Source organism: Carassius auratus, chromosome 30 (assembly GCF_003368295.1).
Source record: "Carassius auratus strain Wakin chromosome 30, ASM336829v1, whole genome shotgun sequence".
Taxonomy (NCBI): Eukaryota; Metazoa; Chordata; class Actinopteri; order Cypriniformes; family Cyprinidae; genus Carassius; species Carassius auratus.
In genome coordinates, this window is record NC_039272.1 from 17,541,107 (window position 1) to 17,558,951 (window position 17,845).

At 36.0% G+C, this 17,845-nt stretch overlaps 1 protein-coding gene across 2 annotated transcripts; it reads right to left on the reverse strand.

The window, feature by feature from the left end:
- Window positions 1-10,423: 10,423 nt before the first annotated feature.
- LOC113049463 (calcitonin gene-related peptide-like) lies at window positions 10,424-14,752 on the reverse strand. 2 transcript variants are annotated; one of them, XM_026211831.1, is made up of 5 exons: window positions 14,594-14,738; window positions 13,918-14,009; window positions 13,369-13,503; window positions 11,856-12,041; window positions 10,424-11,129 (listed from the first exon to the last, which is right to left on the reverse strand). In XM_026211831.1, the coding sequence occupies exons 2-4, from the start codon at window positions 14,001-14,003 to the stop codon at window positions 11,882-11,884; spliced, it is 381 nt and encodes a 126-aa protein (XP_026067616.1). In that variant the 5' UTR covers window positions 14,004-14,009; window positions 14,594-14,738; the 3' UTR covers window positions 10,424-11,129; window positions 11,856-11,881. The 2 variants fall into 2 exon arrangements, with proteins under 2 accessions (XP_026067616.1, XP_026067615.1); XM_026211830.1 differs by lacking the exons at window positions 10,424-11,129; window positions 11,856-12,041 and adding an exon at window positions 12,130-12,779 and having other exon boundaries at window positions 14,594-14,752.
- Window positions 14,753-17,845: the final 3,093 nt, after the last annotated feature.

Genomic DNA, 17,845 nt, shown 5'->3' on the forward strand with positions numbered 1-17,845 from the left:
CATATTTTATCATATTTAGTAATGCATTAATATGTGCTTTATAAACACTAATAAACAGCCAGCAAGCTAGATACATGCATCCTAAAAAGCAAGTTAATAGTGATTGAAAGTCAACGCTATCTCACGACCAATTCATACGTATTTTATGAGGTGGCTAATTCATACAAATTCGTACGACCTCACTCGTACAAATTCATATGATTTTTGCTAAATCGTATGTATTTCACAAGTTGTACAATTCATATGAATTTGTACGAATGATATACATCTAACCCCGCCCCTAAACCTATCCGTCACTGGGGTCTAGACAATTCATACAAAATCGTACAAGTGAGGTCATACGAATTCATACAAATTAACCACTTCGTAAAATACATACAAATTGGTTGTGAGACTTTTAATCACTATTAACTACTTGCTTTTTAGGATGCATATTACTAGCATGTTGGCTGTTTATTACTATTTATAAAGCACATATCAATGCCTTATTCTGCATGACCATATTCTAGATCCCTTAATCATAACTATTATACTAGTATATTTCAAACCTTCTGTAGCTATATGATTTCTGTGTGAAACAGACCTAAAGTCACATTGTTATTCACTGGTAAGCTTCCAATTCAATAAGCTGTTCACATCTCTGACCAGATCGAAGAAAAATCAACTAATTCACTGAAAAGATCAGACTTGTAAGTATGAGAATGGCTTACATTTTAGTCACACAAAGCTACTGTACTGACTTAAAAAGACACGAGATATTAGTTGAACCAATCGCGTTTATGAAACCTCATAGCTTTAGCCCACATCTCTTGTCATTTTATGAAAAAAGTGCATGGTATTATGCTCTTCAGATTTCCTCCTTGTGTGTTCCACAGAAGAAGCAAAAAAGTCATCAGTGAGGAGAAAAGATTATTGGGTTCACCATGTGTATGTTTTTTGTTTCCTCTCTTTGTAAACTAGTATTTAGAGCACAGGTCTCAGTGACCGGCCCTGTACAAAGAGCTCCAGGAGAACAGAGACTCCATCCACGCTGCAGGACAGAGAAATCCGCCCTCGACCAGAGTGTCAAACAGATGAGAGAAAAGCCCTCATAAAATAAAGATCATTTTCTCAGTCTCACCGTAGCACGGTGCTGAAGTACAGAGAAGACAGAAAGAGAGAAAGAAAGTGGCACTGGGGTGAGTTTTACAGAAGGTTAGAACATCCACAGGCTACTCCGATGGAGACACGCACTACTAAAGGAGCGCACATCAAAAGAAACCTGTGTTTTTTCTCCTATTCTGTGTGGTGCCTTTGCATATTTTATGAACAAAGGCTTTACAGGCCTGCTCTTCACTCAGCTGATGTATGAGTACAACTCATCCTGTAATAAAAAGGCCTCTCTTTTTCATTTTGGAGCCCTGTGTTTGTAGAATCCCAATTGTTTAAGCAGCGGTGCGGAACTGTAATAGAAAGTGGACATCTCTACCCAGCCTGAAGGGCAGAAGACGAAAGAGTGGAGTCAGATCTGCTATCTCCACATAAAAGACCCCAAATGACCTATAGTTGCAGGGCCTTTAAAGACACAGATGACAATCAAAAGGACAAATGTGACTGGCTGTGGCACGGGAGCAATACAGGCCCCGCAGTTCTGTGAAGTCTTTGACCTGGTAGTTCAAAGCGCGCAGTGGACCTTTGGACCTCCCTCTGAGAGCCCCAGACAAAGGCTTTGTTCATACTTAAGCAAAAAAACACAGGCATTGTTCCCTTTGAGCCAAGCAGCACCTGTAGAAAGTGGAGAGAGCATGCTGACAGCGGGAAGAACAGGAGCACAAAACGGCATTTCATCTGCTGGGATGTGAAATTGCATTTCAGAGCTTCCTGACAGATGATATTTTCTTCTTTTCTGTAAATGGTTCTGAGAGAGCCCAGCGGTTGAGCAGTTGTTGCTCTCAAAGAGTGAGTGATGTGTTGTTTTTGTAAATGATCTCTCTGCTCTTCATATACGTTCAGGATAATATATTCCCTTGAGGGTTAGCTTGACGGCATGAGATTAGAAAACATAAAAACATAAATTATCTTGAAAATCAAGACGTTTTCCACAGAAAAGTTAGTCATTGGTCTAGTTTGACATCTCTGGTGAAAGATATTAATTCTGCCATCTGTCAAAGGAAATGTGGATGTCAATTCATCAAAAGGCATGTCAGAATAAACCCCATTAATAGTTGATCATATGGTCCTAAGAAACATTCTCATTCCTATTTGTGCACTATTTCAAATGTAAAGCTCAATCTAAAAACCGTGGTTGATTATCAGAAAATAATACATATGTTAATAATATATGTTATTCACAATGTAATCCTAAAAAAGTGATTCTGAAGAAATATTATGAAATTTAAATTATACGTCAAATCCAGTCGCTAATCTTCAGGTCCTAAGTTAAGTTCTCTGTTGTTTGCATTTATGGACAAATTTTATTTAAGTCAAATTAAAATGGTAACACTTTAGAATTTGTCCGGAAGAAACTCCTAATTTGTTGCTTATTAATTGTTAGTAAGGTGGTTGTTAAGTTTAGGTTTGGGGTAGGATTAGGGATATTAAATAACGTCATGCAAAATATGGCATGAATATGTGCTTTATTAGTACTGTTAGTAATATCAATTAACATTATTTACAACTAAAAACTTTTATTAAAACATATGCAATTATACATTTTATGAAATCGATTTTTTATTATTATTTACAAATGTTTACATTTATTATAAACACTATAAATATATATAGAATCTCATAATAGGTGATCATCAGGTTCTCTGTTTTGCATATTTATGTACAAATATATATATACATTTTATGTTTAAAGTGTCTAATTAAAGATAAAAATCTTAAGCCTGGTGTTCATTAGATAATGTTAAATGTTGTAATATGTTATAAATCAAAATTGTATTTATAAAAACTTAATTGTATTAATTAAATAAATGTATTGAAAAACGAATCAATGCAATGGCTCATGATCGCGTTCTTATAAAAGTCCTCTGTTGTTTGTATTCCTGTGCAGGTGTTCTGGAAAAATCTGTCTGTTTAAACTCCACGCGGCACGCCTGCTGATCACATAGGCTAACATTGTTCAAACCAGAGCCCACGTTTTCCTTAAACATGTCCTACAGCGTTGATTGGACCGACAGTTGTTAGAACAAGTAAAGCTTTGTGAAAGGGTACACAACCGTGGCTCTGTGTCTTCAGTGACAGTGTGCAGAGGAGTTGAAATCCTGCTGTAGCAGGTTGAGGTGGCTCTGCTCGCCCCTGGTGCAGAGGAGAGCAGCTAGTCTGAGTGCTCTTCATCCAGTGCTGCCCCTGTCTCTCCAGAGACAGTGGGGGTTTGATGTTAAAAGTGTGGCTGGAAGACAATACTGAGTGCATGTGATCTTTGGGGCTCTTTGGTGTATCGGAGGCTGAGGGAAGGTGAGTCAGGCAGGACTCATCACTAATGATCTTCCACGAGAACTGCTGTAACATTTTGGTAGGCTACTGCAAACTTTTCCTTGAGCCCTTGAAACACTATTTTCTCTGATCAAATACGTAGTCATTTCATAGTCAATTTTAGCCTTATCTCGAGAGCCTGTCCACTTGTATGATCAGTCAGCTATGTTAACATTAGCCCTTAAACAGGGCCCTATCAAAGAGCTAAAGTCAGCCTTAATATAGATCTGATTACAAGACGCTTGCTCTCACAGACCACTGGTCAAAGCAGCACAATCAACTCATTATCAACACAGACATCAGTGAGGCTTCGATCTAATGATACAGAGACAGGACTTTTAGAAATCTGCCTCTTTAGGAACATGAGGAGAGCTTCTTTAGGTGGGGCTGTGGGTGCTTGCTATTATTCAGTTACTTCAGTCACAAAGCAATAACCATATTGAAATGTTACTTACATAAGCCATGTGCTGATATGTAGTGCTTTTCCCTATGTCATAAGGAATATTTACTGGGTTAATACCGTGTTGATACGTTTTTTTTGTTTGTTTTTGTTTTTTTTTATAAAGTTGACCCCTCAATTAAATATATGGGGAAAAAATACATTTACAGAACTGTACAAAAGCTTCATTTTAAAGATGAAGTAGAGGATTACTGTAGCTTAAAATGCATTAGTGAACAACTAAATAAACAAATAAATTAATTAATAAAGGTCAATATCTGTAGAAAAAACATATTTTTGACCAATTTATGACCCTGAGCTCATGACTTTGTAATGTCAAATTAAACTGCAAATCCTTCCTTAATTATATTCCATTTATATATATATATATATATATATATATATATATATATATATATATATATGAGCACTGCGCTAGCAAGCAAGCAATCGCAAGGTTGGGGGTTCGATTCCCCGGGAACACATGATATGTAAAAATTGATAGCCTGAATGCACTGTAAGTCGCTTTGGATAAAAGCGTCTGCTAAATGCATATTTTTAAACTTAAATTGAATTAAAAATTTTTATTTAATTTGTAAATTTTAAATTTATATATATATATATATATATATATATATATATATATATATATATATATATATATATATATATATATATATATATATATATATATATATATATATATGTATGTGTGTGTGTGTGTGTGTGTAAAAATTTGGACTTGAGAAAACAATGCAATTTATTAACTTAAAACTATACTGTATATATAGTCTATAATAATTATAGCTGTAATTAATCTGCTGTTTTATATAATGACCAAATAACTGTTCTGTTTAGTGACAAAACTAGATTAGTGGGGCAGTTTGACATTGTTTCTCGTAATTATGTTAATTTTTCTTACTGTAAGATATATTCACTAACTATAAGGACAATAAAATATCTAAATTATATATTACAAATATAGCTTTATTTAAGAGAACAAACGCTAAAGGCAGCTTCCAGGCAGAGTGGAGCAGTATTACTACAAGGCCTGGATCTTTACTGCCATCTAGAGGAAATGTGTTGCATCACCAGTGAGATGGTTGAAATGAGGTCTGTTGGTAACTGTTGGTATTGTTCTTTTTATTCACATAGAAAATAAACAGAGAAAATATGCTGTTTTTTATTAAGACAAGACGACACTTTAGACAAAATTAAATCAAACCTTAACCTTAATAAAACCTTTTTTTGTGTTTAAATTTAAATAAAATATTAATAAATCATTTAAATCAAAATTGGAAATATAAAATCCAAACACATGAAACATCTGGGACAACTTTCTCTAACCTAACATTGAAATCCCTTCGATTAAAATCTATAGAAACTAGTTGAATCTAATCTAGATTTGTGTGGGTAGTGTTCAGCTGCTAATGCAATAGTTATAAGCTAATGTCTCGATTTCCTGTTAGTTTTCCTCTCTTTCTCTTTGGATAGGAATAGGCCTATGTGTTTGGATTAGAAACCACCTGTTTCTGTAAATTACTGCTATTCCAGTAATGATGCCGCGATGATCGTTTGCAGCATGCTGGTATCTTTTAATTATTTGACGGTGCGCCCTCTGCTGTAATACAAAAATAATCTATAGATCTTGATTTATCCGCACGGTGGCGGTGTTGCACAAATCTTCCACAAAAAGTAATGTCGTGAAAACAGTAGGGAGATCAAATCATCTGAGCCTGAGGAATATGTTGTTTTAAGTTGATTTTTTTTAAACACTGTTTCAAAAAATCCAACAAAAATAAATCATTTTGTTTATTTAAAACCTACTAGTGTCCAGGACATAATCATTGTGTAGTATACACAACCTTTTGTAAATAGCAGTTTAGTTGTTTTGCACCAGACTGCATTTGGCTGGTTAAAAAAAAAGAAACAATTAAATCAACATTAAGTACGTGTCTATCGATTTTCTTTCAGATTTTCTGAGCTCCAGAAGATATGTTGCATTTGTGATGTGTAGAAAATTATCACCATATGCAGACTTTTGACATTTACATTTTTTTTTATCATTTAAGCTAACTAAATGGTTTCTCATTTATATTTACATTTAATCATTTAGCAGATGCTTTCATCCAAAGCGACTTACAAATTAGAACAGTAGAAGCAATCAGACCAGTGAGAGAACAACAATATACAGTATACAAGTGCCATGACAAGTCTCAGTTAGTCTAGCTAGTACAACCTATAGGTTTTCTTTTCTTTTTTTTAAAGAGTAGAACAGAATAGAAAAGAAAAGGTATATTATAAGTTGGTCAAGTGCTGATGATAAAGATGTGTCTTTAGAAGTTTCTCATTTATTGTGTTTATTTAATTACATTGGGCATTTGATAATTGTTCATGTTTTACTGAGACGGGCACATTCAAAATGGAATCTAAATTGTAAACTGATCAGTTAGTGTGGGCACACTTTACAACATATATATTCATGCATAAATCATTTAACATTTTCCTCCTTTACCCACCTAACTGCAGTGGCTAAGGGATTTTTTTAATCGTTGTACCCTACCACAACAACCTAACAGAAAAGATAGGTACAAAACCACCTGTCATTTATTGGGTGAAATCGTATGATTTTTTTTTACTTTTGAAAGTCATTGACATTTGCTGTCCTCTTAAATGTGGTGTGAATCATGCTCAGAGAAGCATAATGCTTTAAAAGATATTCATTATTGATCTGACGATGTGGACTGCTCTTTATGCCTGCTTCCATATGGTCAGTCCACTTGGTCCTACATGTGTCTCTAATGCAAGCGCACACTATTGATCTTGGGATGGATATATGGCATAAGTGACGACCCGGGAAGACGCTTATCAAATATATAGTGGAAACACTGTTGAGCTAATGGCTTTTGAGTCTTCAGGCTCATATCAGATAAAGTGCCCTGTTATCCACAAAGTGACTGTAGTTTTGTACGGAAATGTGGAGACACTATGAATTTGTCCCTTTTTTTGTACTATTAGCTGTTGGGGAAAGTATGTAGGCCCTTTGGATTTACCTGGAGGGATTTCTGCATAACTTGGTTGAAAATCAGATCCAATTTTATAACCGAGTTAACAAGCAGCAAACAGTGTTCTTAAATGATTCAATAATGGCAATCAATGTTAATCAATAATACATTTTCATGTTTTTATTGGACATACCATGTAAACAGTGCTGGGTGGAAAAAGTATTAAAATTGGCTAAGGGGTCGTCTAACCTAGAGGCCAATCAATAAGACTAGACCTGAAGGGTTGGCCAGATCTCCCCTCCACCATAAAAACATTTAAGACATTTCAGAACATCTTTTTGACTTGCTTAAATCCAATCTCTGCAAAAGAGCACCTGAATATTCCAAAACATAAGTGGCAAATGTTCTGTGGATGAAAAGTGAGCCCATTAAAAGAAAGTTGTTGTTGTTGGTATTCCTCTTGACCTTTGTTTAATTACAAGAAATGTTATGGGGAGGTTGTTGCCAAATCAAGATCTTAGGTATTAAAATCAAACACTTTTTCAATTTTAATAAATAAAAAAGTTTTTTCCCCCCAGTTGTTTAAGTATTCAACATTCTAAACATTATGATTCAGAGATGGCTTTGCACACACTAAGATTAAACAATTCCTCCTTCCCCCAGAGCACTTTCTCAGTTTTTCTAGGATAGGATTTATCTCTCTGGCCTGAGTAGTTTTACAGCAAGAATGGATCATTAATATTGGAATTTTGATAAGAGATTAAGGTTTTGATTAGACGCTTCCCTCCCTCACGGGCAAATTATGATCATGGCTTACGCTTTGCTCATTCATCTCAATGTAACCTCAATTTCACGGATTATTGATAATCGAATGCAAACTGTTTTCGACGAGGTATAAAGTGGGCATCAGTTCACTGATTTCATGTCTCAAGATTTCAGCCACCCAATGAAACAATGTGCAGATTGGCTCATGTAACCAAATATTTTGATGTCTTATTAATAAATTCAGCTGCCTCCAGTTCTATTCTTGTCTATTCTTCACATTTGACAATAGTTCAATGTTATCAAAAGTATGAACTAACATAAAGGGAAGTATATAGGAACTATGTAAAAATATGGTATTAAACCATCTATAGCGTTATCTTTTCCTTTACTATCCAGTTCAACTCATCATCATCTTAATCAAAATACAGAAATAAATGCAATTAATTAATGAAGTTTACATATATATATATATATATATATATATATATATATATATATATATATATATATATATATATATATATATATATAATTTGAGTAGTTTAGAGTTGTTTTTGTGCCACACAGAATGCAACAAAAATTTAGCATCACAGCACGTGTGAAAATGTCGGAACAGCGTAGTTAAAGAATCAGATTATTAATTACATATTTTTAAAGGCTATTAATTTGTATTGTTTGATCGTGGTGGAAAAGGATTTCTTATGAGAATGCAGACAAACATCTTTTACCTGGTCTGGGGCCAAAATGGCCATTTCATTTTCCATAAACAGAGTCCACAAGAGAGTGATGTGGAAAGAATTGATTTTTTTTTCTTTAGGCTTTTCGTGTTCCACTCAGTGTGAGAGGCTTGGTAAATATCATGTTTTTATATTCTGCCATTGATCTCATTAGCGGATGTGCGTCACTTTGCCTTCAATCAAAGCAATTGCTTTTTACAGTAAAGCGCATCCAGTAATGGCAACATACAGCTCTCCATAAGGAAAATGATTCAACTGAGATCACCTATGCAGAAAAAATTATAATAATTAATGTAAACCCTAATTTAAAAAAATCCTTATTAATAATAATGAATGTACACTGTAAAAACAAAAACTGCTTTAGTTTATCTAATTCAGAGTTGTACATTTAATTCAATGTTACTTGGTGTTTCTTTGTAATTACACCAATTTCTGATTGCAAATGATTAAAGAAGGTCACGTTAATGAGTTTTTCTGACATATACTATTAAACAGTAATCAGCAGACTAGTTGATGGTGTAGGATACTTTGTTGCTTCGTTCTAGAAATGTAGTTGTTCGATTTTAGACTGCTTAGCATTTTAGCCAGCATGTTTAAACAGTATTTGTCATAGGTGAAGTGACTGGCGGACTGCCATGCAGGCGCTAAAGCACTAGCTGCTTTATTTAGCTCCATGTGTTGATGTATTTCATTTAGATCAGTCCATTTTTTTTTGTTGGATGTACAGCGCCGGAGGCTTGTAATCCATTTACTTAATGACATCTTACTGTGGCGAAATCATCGCACTTCCATACTCAATTATGCAGCTCGATTAGCAAATACCTGCAAAGCTTTTTTATTATAATAGTTTTCTCAGACGTACCAAAAATAACTGTCCATCTATTTCTATTGCTGACGAAAGACTGTTACTTAAAGCAGTAAAAAGTATAGATCAAATTCAATGCCAGGAGCATTTAGTTATGCAATTGTTGCATTTCCACCTTTGTTTGCTCTGTGAAATATGCCATAAGTAATTACAATGAAATTTGTCTAGTGATAGGAGTAATGTAATGTAAAAGTTTGCAGATAAAGATTAATTGACCGGCTGGGTCTCAGAGAGACCCTGTCTCTCAGGGGCACGAGAACTTACAATCTCTCCTTATTAGCAGAGAGGAATGGGCCGGGCGGCAGAGCCACTGCAATATGAAATGACTCACTACTACTATGAGGGCATAGAGGTTAATTAACAAAGTATCTAACTGGATGGGATCCATTTGAACTGTGTGAGGACACAAGAAAGCACTTGCCGTCAGGATTGTTGAGAAGGTTGTGATGGGAAACTTGGATGAGTGGTTTTAGCGATTAGAACGAGCCACGTTTATGAGACTATATGAATGAAAATGAATCATTCACATTGTGGTCTTTTATTCTCATTTAAAATGTTATTGGTTGAATGAGGGAATATATAAAAGGTTGCATTCTCTCAGATAGTCGCAGGGAAAGGCGCTGTATGGTGAACGTAAGACTCCTTTTTTTAAACATGTCACTCTCGCTTACGAGATCAGAAAGATGGGTTTCATAAGACCTCAATGAATAAAAAGATCAATGCACCCTGATAAGGTATAACGGGTCTCTGTGCCCTCTTTAAATGACATCAAAAAAGGTAATTTGACTTGTATTTTGGGAAATTGATTTAACTGTGAACAAGTTCCCATGGCTGGCCGCTGCATGTCAATTGAAAAACACAACCATGACAAACGGCTCCCACAAGGGTTCATGCAGAATGACTGCTGTCATTGTAATATGCACAGAGGAGCCAATAAGATCAAATGAAGCGTGTCTTTGGGACTACAAAACACAATGCAATGGTGCAAATACTAATTTTTTCCTAGAACAGGCAGTGCTACAACTATTCAGATGTAGAAATACATTTGTAACATTTTTTTTCATGCAACCAGACTTCTTAATTTGACTTAATTTCATTATTATGTTAAATTGGCATTCAGAACAACTGTGGAATAATGTTGAACCTTGTCGTCATCATTTATTTCAGATTATTGTGTCAGAAATTCAAAACTGAACATGACATGAGGGGGCATGTTGCGACTATGCATTGCAGACCAATTCCTTAAACAACCAGTCAATCAGTCAATAAATCAAGTACCCCAAACCTTATGTATCTAAAATACATTTTAATCTTGCTCAAATTCACAATTGTTACAATTTGTAATCCAGTGGTAGAACCTCCTTCCTTTAATTCAAACATTACTGTACAACAGCGGCATGTAAAGTGTGTTACATCAAGGCACAAGACACATCCATATTCAGGGAAGCCTTTTTATGAGGCACTGCTTTAATATGATCCCCAAAATACTGTAATGTGCTGAGACACATTAAAGGAACGTGGGCCAAACCAGACTGTACATACTGAATGTGCTCTCTTCTGAGAGGAAAGAAAGAAGCAATGCACTTCCTCGGATCCACATGAGTAGAAAAAATGAGGGCTACTGATCGCCGCTTTATCTTTTCTTTTCTTTTTTAACTTATGTTGCTTCATGGAAGAGACAAAAAAAAAAAAGGAGCAGTTATAATGTCTGGCTGGATGGAAATGATCAGTGCTATCAGTTGGAGTCCATTCAGATGAAAGTAAGGAGTTTCCATTCCCAGGGGTCATAATGTGGACATGATGCTTTCTCTTTTATTGACAGCAATCAAAGAAGAAGTGTGGACGTGTAGACTGGTGACCTGTCGAAATAAGTTATTTAGGATCTTATCAGAATTGTATGACATCAGCAACATATCAAGAGTCCAGTTATGAAAATGCTTCTTTTTTTTTGCAATCATCAACATAAATATAACATCAGCATAAGAATATGAGAGAAGTTAAACTGAAAAATTATTATGTCTGCAAAAACAAGAAATGTGCAAAAGTGCAAATATATATATATATATATATATATATATATATATATATATATATATATATATATATATATATATAATGTTGTCCACTGCTGATAATGCTTCTTTCTGCATTTTCCTAAATTCATATCTTATAAATGTTATTATTTTAAATATATTAAAAGTGCAAAATCATGAATATTTCTTATTAATTTCTTTTTACCTCTTATTATTTATTTTACTATACTACAGAATTATTATATGAGAAATAAAATGAACTGAGCTATTTTGAATAGAAGATAGTGCAACATCAAATATTTAGTAATAAATCATGGTTTTATCTTGCACCTTTTTTTTTCTCCAAATGGACACCTTACTGTGACAGTTGTCACATAATTATAGAACTTTATCACAAGAACATAAATGTAATCATATACTGTGATATCATAAAGCACAATAATTCCAACCATTGTCATGACAGAATTATATTGATTGCAGTTCACATTAAATTAATGGGATGACTCTGCTAGTTAAAATGACACGAGAGTGTTCAGAACACTATTCACATACCATTTCACAAAGACCCATTCAGTTGACTACTCCTGACTGAGCCTCCTTCGTCTGCCGAATGCCTGAGAGCCCACATTAGTTGGGACAAATTTGCTGCTTCCAATTCCCCCCGAGCGGCTCAGGAAGTCTGCCAGGCGATGGGTCACACATGTGGCCGTGTTACAAGCTCTCTTCTGTGTTGTAACACTGGAGGGGGGGAAATATTAGGAATTTATATCTTCATTCGGAAGTAATGAATAAACACATGAAAATTATTCATTTGAAATGTGCAATATTTGAATGAATTATATGAAACAAAAAAGAAAAATGGTAACGGTAATATATCTTACCTAAAATGGGTACTTAAGCCTGATTACTTATAATTGATCAAATTAAAAACACTTGTGCATTTCTGAGCTTTAAACAAACAACAAGCAAAAAATATCTCCTTCTAAAAATATCTTTATTAGATCAAGAACAAAGCCAAATCACACAAGACAGGAATTTTGTTGTGGGTTTAAAAAAAGCTCATCATTACGCCCTATCTACCAATGAGAGCTCCCCGATTTCATGAATTAGTTATATAACCCAAATAGATCCGGTGACTATATGAAATTAGTGGAACAGAGTCTTTCTGAGATTTGTTACTCTGCCAAAGAAAGTAGAAAACGATGTTCTTTCAAGTCAATCAGGCAAGCAAACTTCCACATGCACTCGCATATCAGGGCCAAGCATGGGTTTATAGCTGCTGCCGATTAGACACGATCGAGCGCCTCTCCGTATCCAGCCAACACATCACTCTCATCCAGGCTGCGCTTCTTGCCCGGCGTACCCGCTCCTACATTGGTGCGTGGATATGTCTGCAGTTTGTGCAGCTCCTGGGACAGTTTCCCCAGCACGCAAGTGCTGAGGCTGGAGCAGCGCTTGGACACGGCTCTACCCAAGCTGTGAGGAAACAGACCACATGCAGAGAAACTCATAGACACGTAGACATGCAAGAGCATTCACATACAGGATAGACATGATGACAGGATGCATGTTGACATGCTTCCTAGCTAGGCTGTCATTATGGTCTCAAATCATGCTTCGATAATTCATTTCTGCTGCACTTTTCATGTCTTTACTTGAGCATATCATGCAGGCATTTCCTCACATGGTTTAAGATCATGCTTCCATCCATGCCGTTTGATATACTCGTTTTCATGCATTGAGAGCAAAACAGGCATTTACAAACAGTCAATATCTCGTAAATCTGATGGGTAAATAAAGGTTCATGCAGAGAATAAACTGACAGAGGACTCTGAGGCTTTAATTGAAAAATGAACCCCCATATCTGTACAGAAATGTATCACATACCTGTTATATACAACAAGTACAAGTACACCTGACATTAAGGAGGCATTGCTTTCATTTTGGAAGAATTTCAGCCTTACTTTCTTAAATATGAGAGAAACAAATCAGTGCACACTCTCTGAATTAGTCAACAGGTTGTGTTTTGCAATGGTTTGAATAGTAGATACGACGGGATTTGTACCTGTTTTCCTCAGCTGACTGTTGCTCCATGTCCTCTGCGGTCATCTGCATGAATTCTTTGACAATTGCATGCAGCAATCTCCTCGCTTCGTAGTCGGTAAGCGTAGTTCGATCTGGTGATGATTCCATTGCGGGCCTGCAATGCAACGATTATCATGTCTTTGGAGACTATGCAAACGGTTTGTGTGAGGTATACATTTTTTGCATGATAAAAGCTCTTTTTGCTTGCTCCGTCAAATCCTAAACATAATCAAAACAATCTTCTAAGAGTACGGCACTTAAATGCTGTCCAGTTGCCAAGTTAAGATTTATCACCCGATCAATACTGTCGTAAGCAGAGTGGGTTTGGCCGGGATTCATCTGATGTAATCAGAAGACTGATAGTCCATGATGCCGCAACCTCTAATGAAAACATATGCTCTCTTGTCTCCGTCTGAATGACCACTTTCACTTACAGATGTTTGTAGCTAATTTAAGGAGTTATCGTGGGAAAAAGCACTGCCCTTTGAGTATTTATCAGCATGACAATATAATTCTTATTAAACCTCACCTGGCAGGAGCTGCATTAGAGCTGTACATCTGGCAAATAATCAGAGCATAGGCAACAAGGAAAGCGGAGATCTTCAACATAACCATGGTCCCCTGTGGTAAAACATTTCATCATTAGATAGTTTAAGGACAGACTCGAAAAAGGACTAGATTCGGTCAACCCATTACTGGTGAAAGAGTCGAAAATGCATTTTTCCTATCTATTCAGCTATTGTTTTTTTATCCTGCCAAACTCTCTCCTGCTTTTCATTGTCATTGGCACACTATTTGACCTAGCTTAAAAAACGAAAATAATATTTGGAAAGTCTTCTCCCGTTTGCCGTTTGAAAAACCAGAGCTTTAGTGGTTGGTGCAGACGTCTTCTACTGTCAGGCGCTATGCTATAACTGCAGCATTAAAGATATTAGTCTCGTGATTTTCCTTCCAGCAGGACCCTGTGCATTAGTGTAATGAGCTGCTGTCTCTGCACCCACAGCCAGGTCTAAGGACCCATCCAATTCTCCTTGAGGAAATCCATCGAGCATGCCTTTCAGTCCCGAAGAGTAATGCATATACCATTAAGTACTCCCTAACATTTTATTCAGTTTATTTACACACATCTACAGTACAGTATATTGAGAATGATAAGAATCATGGCACATCTAGTATGTGTAAAGCCATAAATAGTTGTTACTTACCTTGAGAAGTTCGGCTTCGTGCAATAGATATAGAAAAGAGTTGTCCCAAAATAGAGGGGATATTTCAACTTGATGAAATTTTGAGTCTGTTGCATTAAGCTACAATACACCTGCCTATATACCCACCATGTGGGTCTCACTATTGACAGTGTGGGTGTTTAATGATTCTCCGGCAGCCAACCAGAACTCACTGCTCCCTCATCCAACCAATCAGATTGTACTCAGGCTTCTGGAAAAAAATGATAGAGTGTGTCACCCCAATGACGTCATTCTTCAATCACAATCTGCTCCATTCACAAAAATTTACCAGTGATCAGCAAAATTCAATATCGTTTGAAAAAAAGAAATTAAGTAAACTATTTAAAGAAAGTCTATGATCTGTTTTTCTGTTGTTATCATTCTTAGTTTCATGCTGGTACAAAACTATTGATTGTGATCTGTCTGTCTGTCTGTCTATCTATACGTGTATGTGATATGGCACAGAGTTTGCATGATACTTATTTTTCTGCTTAGTGCTTTAATTGAATTTTTTTCACAGTTATGATTCATTAGAAATCCTTGAGTGAAGGACATACACAGTTGTTGTGGCTACTTATTTAAAGAACAGAGAGAAAAAAATGCACAAGGCTTATGTGTGACATTTTGGTAAATCCATTTCAAATTACATGCAAGACAAATGCTGATGGCGGAAAACAAACTCAGACTCAAAAGTATCCTGTAATAATGTGTGTGATCAATTGCAACATTGCTCTTGTCCTTATTTGGGTTTTCTTGACGTTATGACCCTTTGAAAGAATCAAAGAGGTTACGACCATAACAAGCCTTCTATCTCAGTCCCAATTACTGAACTCTTTGTCTTGAGGCATCATCTGACTCCTCTTCTCTATTGGCTTAGGCCTAATAAACCATTTCCACTAAAAGACAGTGTTTGCGTCACAAAGGAACCCCATTAGTCTGGATGAGCCTTTTAGTGATATCGAACCCAAAGCCTCGCCAATGACAGAATCGGTAAATCTGGGCAATGTGACAGGACCATGGACCCCCGCTACGGATGCAAACTACACTTGTATGCGTGATGAACTCCTTCTGACTAATGAAGGGTCATTTCCGCTAGAGGATCACTTTGCTGAGACTTACCATGTCCATAGATCAGTGAGTAAGCAAACAAAGTAAGCCGGCAAGTTTTCCTTTCCTGCATGAAACTTTGAAGTCGATACTGTAACCTTTCAAATTTGGTCATGCTTTAACATCACTCACTCCACCCGGCCTCCTGTAAGTTATTTCAGAAGACAGATAATCATTTGGTTTCGAGGCAGATGATGTCCTTTTGGATTACATTTGTTCATGGGCACCATTCGCCTATGACACGCTTTGAGAGTTCATCTAAGGAAAAGGCATCGCTAACCGCAGCTGTTATCGTGGTGCAGAAGACATCCGACAAAGCTTTTCTGGACTGTGCGGCTGTTTAAACACCTGCAGATGGAACCGAACAGGGATTAAGTGTGATTTGTAATGACTCTGAGAGGAAAACTAAGCACTATCCATAACCCTCTCTGAGACAAAGAGTAGGCACTAAATGGTCAGCGAGGAGCCAGCACAGTTCATCCTTAGACATTAAGGAAATGAGATTTAATCACTGAGTGTTGCTCATCAATCAAGCCTTTTGAGTGAGTTAGAGTTCATCATAATCTCGTCTGTGTGCTTTACTGATCACACACCATCCTTTTATTTAGACTATATACATCTGACTAGGATTGGCACGCAACCAAGCACTAACAAAAAAAAAAAAAATGCCTGAGACACCTCTGATTGGTATGAGCTGGGCCCATTCAAAACTGCTTACTGCGTGTGCAACACTATACAGCAAAATGCAATATGCAGGAAAAAAGCTATTTCTGAATCACGGCATCCTCCATTACTAATTACATTTTCGACTTCATCTCTTGCTAAAATCACAGCAAAGGTTTTCTTTTCGTTATGTGCCGGTAGTCCTCTGAGGTCCCACTTTCCTTTATTGATTAATCTATGTTGACTGAGATCCATAATAAGATGTTTCTTATCGGGGGATACATTGAATGTTCTAGATGTCCTCATTATGTATCACAAACACTGCAGTCTTTGAACAGAATCCTCTGAGACCTGCTGGATTTGTCTATCCATACTGATGCAATGGAATGGCTCGGTAGAAAACTTCATAGATAATAAGGCAAAGATACCACAGAACAGTGCATGATCAATGTAGAAAATCACTGGATTAATATGTGATTACTATGGTTAACACTCTGATACTTCATTCACACATCCTTTAATAGTATAAAAACATCAGAGGCTGGTTTGATTTCTGTTATGCAAAGACATTTGCTTTGTTTTCCTCTTCAAACCTATTATGTTCTCAGGACAGCATTTCCCACATTACACAGTTTATAAATATCAGCTCATGCAATTTTTATAGGTTGCAATTAAGATAAAAGGTTTATGCCACTCTGAAGGCACTATTCACTTTTTGCTGAGGCGCTGTTCATTGATAACATATGTTAGACATATATATATAATAAGTGCTGTCTTGAATTAAACTGTTGGTTCTGAATTGTTGGTTGGATTAATATGAAAACTAATTCCTAATTAAATATGAGCAATACGTTACAATATTTATGACAAAATACCAAGTTTTAAATATGAATGATTCTGCAGTGCCTAGCAGTTGATAAAATGATCAAACCCTTTATATATTTATAAATGCTTGCATGCATTATACATGGTGCAGAAGCATAATGCTTTTGTTTAAATAATTAAATGCACCCAGATCACCTTACAGATAAATTATCACAGTGTATATAATAGCCTATGTGCTTATAAAATAAACGTGCTATTTTAGATGCCTGTGATGACTTGATAAATGTGCTGAGAACTTGCAGGTCACTGCTTGAGTAAAACAGCAGAAAAAATACTGACATGACTGGAGGGGAGTTTCAAAACATAAGGTCAAAGTTTGTAACACAAATCGTACAGTGCCAAAACTGGTTTTACTTCATTTGCAACACACACTCTCTTTCTCTCACTTGTCATGGAAGTGAGCTGCTGGACTATTGACAAGAAATGATGTCTTTTTTTATTTTAATTTTACCATTAACGTATATGGAGCCCCGCACATGACATGCAAGGAAAAATAAATAAATTGTACGTACGATTTACTAATTCGTTCCCTCCATGTACTAAAACGTGCACACGATTATTATTGCGTTCCCTCGATAT

What these genes read in the sequence shown, in the direction of transcription:
- LOC113049463 (XM_026211830.1), bottom strand. Translation starts at nt 14,003, where the DNA reads ATGGTTATGTTGAAGATCTCCGCTTTCCTTGTTGCCTATGCTCTGATT. An exon ending in TCTAATGCAGCTCCTGCCAG is followed by an intron (nt 13,504 to 13,917) that starts GTGAGGTTTAAT and finishes GTTGCATTGCAG; the next exon opens with GCCCGCAATGGAATCATCAC. An exon ending in CAGTCAGCTGAGGAAAACAG is followed by an intron (nt 12,780 to 13,368) that starts GTACAAATCCCG and finishes GTTTCCTCACAG; the next exon opens with CTTGGGTAGAGCCGTGTCCA.